This window comes from Xyrauchen texanus, chromosome 5 (genome assembly GCF_025860055.1).
Source record: "Xyrauchen texanus isolate HMW12.3.18 chromosome 5, RBS_HiC_50CHRs, whole genome shotgun sequence".
Classification (NCBI taxonomy): domain Eukaryota; kingdom Metazoa; phylum Chordata; class Actinopteri; order Cypriniformes; family Catostomidae; genus Xyrauchen; species Xyrauchen texanus.
The window spans coordinates 52,727,715-52,739,353 of record NC_068280.1 but is presented as its reverse complement, the minus strand read 5'-3'; the positions used below and the strand labels follow the sequence as shown (position 1 = coordinate 52,739,353).

Sequence of the window (11,639 nt, the reverse complement as noted above, 5' to 3'; positions counted from 1 at the left end):
AACGTTTTTGAGCATCAAAGGTGCGTTCGAACATACGAATCGAACATTTTTGAGCATCATAGGTGCGTTCGAACATACGAATCGAACATTTTTGAGCATCATAGTTGCGTTCGTACGTACGAATCGAACATTTTTGACCATCATAGGTGCGTTCGAACATACGAATCGAACATATTTGAGCATCATAGGTGCATTCGAACGTAAAAATCGAACATTTTTGAGCATCATAGGTGCGTTCCAACGTAAAAATCGAACATTTTTGAGCATCATAGGTGCGTTCAAACGCATCTGAATCGAACATTTTTGAGCATCATAGGTGCGTTCGAACGTAAAAATCGAACATTTTTGAGAATCATAGGTGCGTTCGAACGTTCAAATCGAACATTTTTGAGCATCATAGGTGCGTTCGAACATACAAATCGAACATTTTTGAGCATCATAGTTGCGTTCGAACGTACGAATCGAACATTTTTGAGCATCATAGGTGCGTTCGAACATACAAATCGAACATTTTTGAGCATCATAGTTGCGTTCGAACGTACGAATCGAACATTTTTGAGCATCATAGGTGCGTTCAAACGTACGAATCGAACATTTTTGAGCATCATAGGTGCGTTCGAACATACAAATCGAACATTTTTGAGCATCATAGTTGCGTTCGAACGTACGAATCGAACATTTTTGAGCATCATAGGTGCGTTCAAACGTACGAATCGAACGTTTTTGAGCATCAAAGGTGCGTTCGAACATACGAATCGAACATTTTTGAGCATCATAGGTGCGTTCGAACATACGAATCGAACATTTTTGAGCATCATAGTTGCGTTCGTACGTACGAATCGAACATTTTTGACCATCATAGGTGCGTTCGAACATACGAATCGAACATTTTTGAGCATCATAGGTGCGTTCGAACATACGAATTGAAAATTTTTGAGCATCATAGGTGCGTTCGAACATACGAATTGAACATTTTTGAGCATCATAGGTGCATTCGAACATACGAATCGAAACATTTTTTGGTGCGTTCGAACATACGAATCGAACATTTTTGAGCATCATAGGTCCATTCGAACATACGAATCGAATGTTTTTGGTGCGTTCGAACATACGAATCGAACATTTTTGAGCATCATAGGTGCATTCGAACATATGAATCGAACATTTTTGGTGCGTTCAAACATACGAATCGCAAATTTTTGAGCATCATAGGTGCATTCGAACGTTCAAGTCGAACATTTTGGGCATTTTAAGCATATATGAACGTACGAAGCAAAAAAGTTAGCATCATTGGCCCACTCGTAATTACGAATTAAACATTTTTGAACATCATAGGTGCATTCGAAACTACGAATTTAATATTTTTGAGGATCACAGGTATGTCCGGAAGTTCAAGTCGAACATTTTGGGCATTTTAAACGTATTTGAACGTAAGAAGCAAAAACATTTAAACATCATAGGCACTTTTAAACACACAAATCCAAAATTTTGGAACATAATAGGTTCGTTCGAAACTATGAATTTAAAATTTTTGAGCAACATAGGAAAGATAAAAAGTTCAAATCAAACATTTTGGGCATTTTTAGCATATTTGAACATACAAAGCAAAAATCTTTGCATCATTGGTGCGTTCGAATATACAAATAATTATTTTTTGAGCGTCATAAATGTTTTTTTGTTTTTTTTTTAAACATTATTTTGTTGTTTTGATGGTGGTGATGTCACAATACAGTTCTGGAATGACCTGCAGTGACCCCAGACATCAGAATGAATGTCTCGCTCGCTCATGTGCACAATACTCAGTATTCTGCATTAGTTGGTGTTGTTGCCTGCAGCCATTGATGCACTATGGAGCAGAGCAGGGTTTCCCAGTAGTGGATTCCCTCCACAACAGCACAGTGCATGCCCAACATACATCAACCCTCATGTTGAGATTGACTGAGCATTCTTTATGGTTGTGGTGCCGAAAGTATCTTCATTTGTTCCTCTGACATACAGTAAACAAAACACAGTAGGTAGACATTATTAAAGGTATATTACTGGGTGCACCATTGAAAGAAGTCAAGAGAGAGAGTGAGAGAGAGAGAGAGAGAGAGAGAGAGGAGTGAGTGAGAGGTGAGAGAGAGAGTGAGAGAGAGAGAGAGAGAGAGTGAGTGAGTGAGAGTGAGAGAGAGAGAGAGAGAGAGAGAGAGAGAGAGAGAGAGAGAGTTGGTGAAGAATGAAAGGAGGAGGGCTGGAGCGCAAGGGGGCCGGACTCTCTCTCTCTCTCTCCTTCTCTCTCTCTTTCTCTAAGTGCTTTAAAGAGGAAACTTTGTGTTTTTGTTCTTCAAGTTCACTTTAGTTCCTCCTCATCTCTTCTCGCTCCTCTCATCCTGCTTTTCTTTGCTTTCATTTATTTCCTGGCTCGTCTTCATCCTTTGGAGTTTGGAACGCGTGAGATGCGCACCGGGAGCAGTTCTTCATCCCAGTCCTCTTAAATCTCGATTTTGGATTATAATGTCTCCAAAAGTTTCCCAAATTGTGTTGTGTGACTAAAACACATCGGACTAAATTACATTTCTGCAGCGAATGGCATGATGTTGCGGAATGCTTTGTTGTTTTGGCTTATAATATGTGTAATATACTACGCGTCAGGCTACTCTGGCGCTTCCGTTGCGTTTAGCGCGTTCTCTCCACCTGCGAACGCGTCGCTCCGCACACCTGCCAACCGGAGCGCCGGTCTCGTGCGGGATGTGGACCGTATATATTACGGCGGAGGAAAAGCCGGTTATCTTGTTTACATGGACGAGCAGCGCTTTCAGCTGGATATGGAGCGGGATGAGTCGATATTGTTTCGTCACGTCAGTGCGCGACCGCGCAGGGAATGCGTTTACCGCGGCACCGTGAATTCAAACGCGGAGTCCCTGGCCGTTTTTAATCTGTGTGGCGGCGGACTTGATGGATTTTTCGCCGTCGATCACGCGCGTTACACCATCACGCCGCTCATGCGAGCGAAAGGTCACGAGAACGACGCGCACATAGTCGGGAACGCCGACGCGACGCGCGCGCTCCACTATTACACCCGTGAGCGCTTCAGTTTCGAAGCGATGCCCGCGCGTCACAGCTGCGGCACGCGTGACAGAAAAAGACGCAAGCGGAACGGTAGAGGGAAGTGGAACAGCCACCGTCGGGATTTTATTGAGTTGGATGAGAGCGCGCGCGGGAGGAGATGGTGGACAAAGTTTACGAAGCCGATGACGCGACGCAAGAGGTCCGTGTCTCGCGCACGACACGTGGAGCTGCTGCTGGTCGCGGACGACTCTATGGTGAAGAAATACGGAAAGGACCTGCATCACTACCTGTTGACGCTCGCGTCCATCGCGTCCAAACTCTACGGCCACGCCAGCATCGAAAACCCCATCCGTTTGTCGGTGGTGAAAGTCGCCATTCTGACAGAGCACGAGAAGGGGATCGACGTATCCAAAAACGCCGCCGCGACGCTCAGGAGCTTCTGTAAGTGGCAGAATCAGCAGAATCCGTTAGATGACGATGACCAGCATCATCATGACGCGGCCATCCTCTTCACCAGGCAGGTAAAAACAGAAACACACACATTGCGCGCTGACGCACCAAACGGCCACATATGTGTTGCGCGAAACAGCCTTTGTGAACTGACCAAAACGTACCATAATATTACCACAGTCCATCATTTTTGGATATGGTACCATCATAAAACCACATATATATACTATAATACTGACTGACATCTAAGGTATTTAAAGGAAAGGGATAGTTCACCCCAAAAATGAAAACTCTGTCATCATTTACTCACCCTCATGCCATCCCAGATGTGACTTTCTTAGATTTTTAGATGAACATCTCAGCTCAACAATGCAAGTGAATGGTGACCAGAACTTTGAAGCTCCAGAAAGCACATAAAGGCAGCTTAAATGTAATCCATAAGACTCCAGTGGTTTAATCCATGTCTTCAGAAGCGATATGATAGGTGTTGGTGAGATGCAGATCATTATTAAAGTCCTTTTTTACTATAAATTCTCCTCCCTGCCCAGTAGGTGGCGATATGCACGAGAAATGTGGAGATTTATAGAAAAATAGGACTTAAAATATTGATCTGTTTCTCACCCACTTCTGAAGACATGGATTAAACCACTGGATTACTTTCATGCTGCCTTTATGTGCTTTTTGGAGCTTAAAAGTTCCGGTCACCATTCCCTTGCATTGTACGGACATACAGAGCTGGAATATTCTTCTAAAAATCTTTGTTTGTGTTCAGCAGAAGAAAGAAAGTCAAACACATCTGGGATGGCGTGAGGGTGAAGAAATGATGAGAGAATTTTCATTTTTGTGTGTACTGTCCCTTTAAAAGTATTTAATTGTATTACCTTTATTTGCATGGTACCACGGTAATGGCATGATGTTTGTGGACATACCAGGGCAGTATTCATTCAGGACTATGCCATCTGATACCATCTCTGTATCATGGCTCCACTAAAGCCAAGTCCATGCACAGCAGTGTGTTTCCATTTCAGCTGGATCCGATCATGTGTCCGACTACTGTGGGAACTCCAGTCTTGCACCCCTCCCATTCCACATAGGACTGCAAAATGATTTCCTTTGCTCCTTTTTTTCTAGGCAGGAGCCTTGGAGTGGCCCTCCCAGTCCCCTGACTAGTGCGTGTCTTCATAAAGTGTGTGATCCTCGAGCTATCCGTGCACATTCCTTACACAGGATGCTGTTTGGATGAGATGTTCAGATGGTGAGATTTGAGCGCTCGGCTCTCTCTCGCTCTCTTTGTGGAGCGCTGGGAACTGTGAGGAAAATAAACACATCGACCATCTGAAAATCCTTCCATGGCTTGAGACCACACTCATTTACCCCTCCACAAAATACCACAGTAAAGTACAAAAATCCATGGCCCAGTTGTGGTTTTGGAGCTTGTCATATTTCCTGACGAGGCTTGTGGTACATGTAAGTCATGCAAGGTCTTGCTCGGTGCGGGGGGAGATTCCAAACGAGGGTTGGGAATCGAGAGCCGGTTTCATTTTGATATTCCGGGTTCTATTCAAGTTAAGAGTCACCGACAGCATTTGTGTCATAATGATGATTACCACAAAAAAGTATTTTGATTCGTCCCTCCTTTTCTTTAATAAAAGCACAAATGTGTGTTCCAGTGAGACACTTACAATGGAAGTCAATGGGGTTTAATCTGTAAACATGTTTCAAACGTATATATAATAGAATATAATTAATCGCTCTGAATGAATGCGTTAAATGCGTTCTGCAAGGGATGCATGCATCGTTTCCCCTGCGAGGTAGCTTCTCTTGGCAGTGCCCCGGCGTCCTGGCCTGGCACAGACGGTTTGGTGCCAGCTGCCTCTTCCCGCTGGAAGTATGGAGCCCTAAAACACCTGGTGGTGTAGTTTGTGTGTTTAAGAGTGTGTGTGAATGTGTGTGGTTGTGAAGTACACCATGTCAACAAGCCGTGATGGGCAGCAAAAGCTCACAGACACCCACTGAGAGAGAAGGAACCGCAGCCAACCCAAAGCACAAAGGCTATGAAAGAACTCAAGCGTTATTTCCTCTCTGCTTTTGCTCAGTTTTCCCCAAAAACAACTCCTCTTCATGACAAAGCCTGATTTTATGTGTTTCTCGAAAGCCAAAAATCATGTCAGTCCAAACCCGTATGACTTTCTTTCTTCTGTGGTACACAAAACGAAACATTGAGCAGAATGTCCACACTGCTCTTTTTCATACTGTGAAAGTGAATAGAGACTGGGTCTGTCAAGCATTATAAAGGATAATAAGGCAACATAAAAATAGACTTTTGAAGAGGTTAGGTAAAGGTTAGGGTCCTAAATTGTGCCCTCTGTGGTAGCTAAATCTACAGAGCCCCTGAGAGGACGGGAATGTTTTTTCTCAATAGTTTTGCGTTCCCTTGCAATAGTTTTGTGTTCCTTCACAATAAGTTTTGCGTTCCCTCGCAATAGTTTTGCGTTCCCTCGCAATAATTTTGCGTTCCTTCGCAAAAGTTTTGCGTTCCTTCGCAATAGTTTTGTGTTCCTTCACAATAAGTTTTGCGTTCCTTCATAATAGCTTTGCGTTCCTTCACAATAGTTTTGTGTTCCTTCACAATAGTTTTGCATTCCTTCACAATAATTTTGTGTTCCTTCACAATAAGTTTTGCGTTCCCTTGCAATAGTTTTGTGTTCCTTCACAATAAGTTTTGCGTTCCTTCATAATAGCTTTGCGTTCCTTCACAATAGTTTTGCGTTCCTTCACAATAGTTTTGCGTTCCTTCACAATAAGTTTTGCGTTCCTTCACAATAGTTTTGCGTTCCTTCACAATAGTTCTGTGTTCCTTCACAATAAGTTTTGCGTTCCTTCGCAATAGTTTTGTGTTCCTTCACAATAGCTTTGCGTTCCTTCACAATAGTTTTGCGTTCCTTCACAAAAGTTTTGCGTTCCTTCACAATAGCTTTGCGTTACCTTGCAATAGTTTTTGCGTTCCTTCACAATAGTTTTGTGTTCCTTCACAATAGTTTTGCGTTCCCTCACAATAGCGTTCCTTCATAATAGTTTTATGTTCCTTCACAATAAGTTTTATGTTCCTTCACAATAGCTTTATGCTACCTCGCAATAGTTCTGCATTCCCTTGCAATAGTTTTTATGCTCCTTCACTAATAGTTTTGTGTTCCTTCCCAATAGTTTTGCATTCCTTTGCAATAGTTTTATGCTCCTTCGCAATAGCTTTGTGTTCCTTCACAATAGTTTTGTGCTCCTTCACAATAATTTTTATGTCCCTTCGCAATAGTCTTGTGTTCCTTCACAATAGTTTTGTGTTCCTTCACAATAGCTTTATGTTACTTCACAATAGTTTTACGTTCCTTCCCAATAGTTTTGTGTTCCTTCACAATAAGTTTTATGTTCCTTCACAAAAGTTTTGCGTTCCTTCACAATAGCTTTGCATTACCTTGCAATAGTTTTTATGCTCCTTCACAATAGTGTTATGTTCTCTCACAATAAATTTTGTGTTCCTTCACAATAGTTTTATGTTCCTTCACAATAAGTTTTATGCTCCTTCACAAAAGTTTTATGCTCCTTCACAATAGCTTTATGCTACCTTGCAATAGTTCTATGCTCCCTTGCAATAGTTTTTATGCTCCTTCGCAATAGTTTTGTGTTCCTTCACAATAGTTTTATGTTCCCTCATAATAGTTTTGTGTTCCTTCACAATAGTTTTATGCTCCTTCACAATAGTTTTACGTTCCTTCAAAATAGTTTTACGTTCCTTCACAATAGTTTTTGCGTTCTTTCAGCAATAATTTTTGCATTCCTTCGCAAAAGTTTGGGTTCCTTCGCAATAGTTTTGTGTTCCTTCACAATAAGTTTTGCGTTCCTTCATAATAGCTTTGCGTTCCTTCACAATAGTTTTGTGTTCCTTCACAATAGTTTTGCATTCCTTCACAATAATTTTGTGTTCCTTCACAATAGTTTTGTGTTCCTTCACAATAGTTTTGCATTCCTTCACAATAATTTTGTGTTCCTTCACAATAAGTTTTGCGTTCCCTTGCAATAGTTTTGTGTTCCTTCACAATAAGTTTTGCGTTCCTTCATAATAGCTTTGCGTTCCTTCACAATAGTTTTGCGTTCCTTCACAATAGTTTTGCGTTCCTTCACAATAAGTTTTGCGTTCCTTCACAATAGTTTTGTGTTCCTTCACAATAAGTTTTGCGTTCCTTCGCAATAGTTTTGTGTTCCTTCACAATAGCTTTGCGTTCCTTCACAATAGTTTTGCGTTCCTTCACAAAAGTTTTGCGTTCCTTCACAATAGCTTTGCGTTACCTTGCAATAGTTTTTGCGTTCCTTCACAATAGTTTTGTGTTCCTTCACAATAGTTTTGCATTCCCTCACAATAGCGTTCCTTCATAATAGTTTTGCGTTCCTTCACAATAAGTTTTGCGTTCCTTCACAATAGCTTTGCGTTACCTCGCAATAGTTCTGCATTCCCTTGCAATAGTTTTTGCGTTCCTTCGCAATAGTTTTGTGTTCCTTCCCAATAGTTTTGCATTCCTTTGCAATAGTTTTGCGTTCCTTCGCAATAGCTTTGTGTTCCTTCACAATAGTTTTGCGTTCCTTCACAATAATTTTTGCGTCCCTTCGCAATAGTCTTGTGTTCCTTCACAATAGTTTTGTGTTCCTTCACAATAGCTTTGCGTTACTTCACAATAGTTTTGCGTTCCTTCCCAATAGTTTTGTGTTCCTTCACAATAAGTTTTGCGTTCCTTCACAAAAGTTTTGCGTTCCTTCACAATAGCTTTGCATTACCTTGCAATAGTTTTTGCGTTCCTTCACAATAGTGTTGCGTTCCCTCACAATAAATTTTGTGTTCCTTCACAATAGTTTTGCGTTCCTTCACAATAAGTTTTGCGTTCCTTCACAAAAGTTTTGCGTTCCTTCACAATAGCTTTGCGTTACCTTGCAATAGTTCTGCGTTCCCTTGCAATAGTTTTTGCGTTCCTTCGCAATAGTTTTGTGTTCCTTCACAATAGTTTTGCGTTCCCTCGCAATAGTTTTGTGTTCCTTCACAATAGTTTTGCGTTCCTTCACAATAGTTTTACGTTCCTTCAAAATAGTTTTGCGTTCCTTCACAATAGTTTTGCGTTCTTTCGCAATAATTTTTGCATTCCTTCGCAAAAGTTTGGGTTCCTTCGCAATAGTTTTGCGTTCCTTCGCAATAGCTTTGTGTTCCTTCACAATAGTTTTGCATTCCTTCACGATAATTTTTGCGTTCCTTCGCAATAGTTTTGCGTTCCTTCGCAATAGCTTTGTGTTCCTTCACAATAGTTTTGCGCTCCTTCACAATAATTTTTGCATCCCTTTGCAATAGTTTTGTGTTCCTTACCAATAGTTTTGCGTTCCTTACCAATAGTTTTGCGTTCCTTCAAAATAGTTTTGCGTTCCTTCACAATAGTTTTGCTTTCTTTCGCAATAATTTTTGCGTTCCTTCACAATAGTTTTGAGTTCCTTTGCAATAGTTTTGCGTTCCTTCACAATAGCTTTGCGTTCCCTTGCAATAGTTTTGCGTTCCTTCGCAATAATTTTTGCGTTCCTTCACAATAGTTTTGAGTTCCTTCGCAATAGTTTTGCGTTCCTTCACAATAGCTTTGCGTTCCCTTGCAATAGTTTTGCGTTCTTTCGCAATAATTTTTGCGTTCCTTCACAATAGTTTTGTGTTCCTTCACAATAATTTTTGCGTTCCTTCACAATAGTTTTGTGTTCCTTCACAATAACTTTGCGTTGCCTCACAAAATTTTGTGTTTCCTCGCAATAGTTTTGCATTATCTTGTAATACGTTTAGCTTGGTTTTACTACAGTAACAATATTTTAATCATGGTATTCCCTGTGAAACCATAGTGATAATAAAGTAAAATAAAAACTATGGTTATAAAAATTATAATTTTGTGGGTATCATGGTTTTACTATGCAAATACCATAGTTTAACTATGATTTTTCTATAGTAATATTTTGGTAACACTTTAAAATAAGGTTACATTTGTTAACAACATCAGTTAATATGAACGAACAATGAACAATACTTTTATAGCATTTATTAATCATGGTTAATTTCAACATAACACATTTTAATCAAAAGTTGTATATGTTAGCATAAGTTAATGCACTCTGAACTAACAAACTAAAAATGAACAATTGTATTTTATTAACTAACATTAACAAAGATAAATAGGCCTACTGTACAAATATTTGTTCATTGTTAGTTAATGATACCTAATTAATTTGCTAATTTTAACAAATGTTTATGATAAAGTGCTACCAATATTGTAGACTGTCGTAACCATAATTTTTGGGTAGAAAGTAGTAATATTGCAGGAACCATTATTGTTGTAAGCTAACTGTTTTTTTTTTATTTATTTTGTATTTTTTATGAAAACTATGGTTGTACTATAGTAATATTGTATTAACTAAGAAAAATAAGTTTTTTGGGGCAGAAACCATGCTTTTACAGTATACTCTATCATTATCGTAACCATGGTATTTGTAATAAAATCAAAATAACCACAAAATTATGATTTTTATTACCATAGATTTTGTTCTCCTGTATTAGTACTATGGTATGGTCCACATCTCATTCGCTCATTTTGATTAAATTATTCAATGTTTATATATTTTTGTTTATATATGATCTTTTAATCCACTAAAATTAAAGGGCTTTTTCGTCTAAAGGCAGAAATCTGTGTAAAATGAAAACTGCCTAAAGCACACTAATGCTGAAAGACTTTTAGTCAATTACTTTATAGATTTGTCAACACTGATGGGATGTCTGGGGTCACAAATTGTCCCAAACAGCAGGCAGAGGACATGCCATCCTATGCAAAGTTCTCCGATACACGTGTTGCACATGACACATTCGACACATGTGCAGCCCTCTTCAGTTCTTCATAATGTCTGAGAGAGAGAGAGAGAGAGTGGTTTATAAACCCCAAACAAGCCGTCATACTCTCTCTCCTCCCGTTTCGGGTTCAGAATGCGCTGAGGCGTGTGGATGCGTCCATGCAGCTCGATGCATACCACACTGAAACAAGAGCCACATTGAGCAGATAGCCTTTTGGGTGAATGTGTGGTTATTATGGTGACATCAGAGAGGCGACGGAGGCATGACTGCGCTGAGACTGAAGAGACAATGCAGCATGTGTCCTACAGAAATGAGACTTTATCAGAACTCTGAACATGGCGTGTGTCATCAGATTATTGCGTCCTAATGGCAGAATGTGTTACGTTACATTCAGAATCAACACTGTTTTTTCTATAGCAGGTGCAGGGGATCATGAGCACACACACACACACACACACACACACACACACACACACACACATATGTTGTGTTTCCATGTTTTATGGGGACTTTCCATAGACATAATGGTTTTTATACTGTACAAACTTTATATTCTATCCCCTAAACCTAACCCTACCCCTAAACCTAACCCTCACAGAAAACTTTCTGCATCTTTCTACATTTTCAAAATACATAATTTAGTATGATTTATAAGTCTGTTTCTCTCTCATGGGTGACTGACTAAAATGTCCCCACAAGTGTCAAACATTTCGGTGTTTTATCTATCCTTATGGGGACATTTGGTCTCTCTACAAAGTGATAAATACACGCTCACACACACACACTACACACACACACACTCTCACACACACACACTCACACACACTCTACACACACACACACACACACACACTCTACACACACACACACACACTCACACACACTCACTCTCACACACACTCACACACACACACACACACACACTCACACACACACACACGCTCACACACACTCACTCTCTCACACACACACACACACACACACACACACACACACACACACACACACACACTGTTCCTCAATAGAAACTATAACATCTCTTTCATTGCTCAGGATTGTTGATTTAGTTTAATTTATCATCAGATTTATCTGTCTATCTGTTTAACTATCATCCTGTCTGTCTGTCCGTCTGTCTGTGTCTCTCTCTCTCTCTCTCTTCTCTCTCTGTCTGTCTGTCTGTCTGTCTGTCTGTCTCTCTCTCTGTCTGTCTGTCTATCTTTCTCTCTGT

The 11,639-nt window shown here is 40.1% G+C and overlaps 1 protein-coding gene across 1 annotated transcript in view; it reads left to right on the top strand.

Annotated features, from left to right (window-relative positions):
• Positions 1–2,367: 2,367 nt before the first annotated feature.
• Positions 2,368–11,639, top strand: part of LOC127643631 (A disintegrin and metalloproteinase with thrombospondin motifs 5-like) — a 34,071-nt gene continuing 24,799 nt past the window's right edge. Inside the window, exon 1 of the mRNA XM_052126423.1 lies at positions 2,368–3,572. Coding sequence (XP_051982383.1) covers positions 2,574–3,572 — 999 coding nt within the window. The 5' untranslated portion in view covers positions 2,368–2,573. The remainder of the gene's footprint in view (positions 3,573–11,639) is intronic.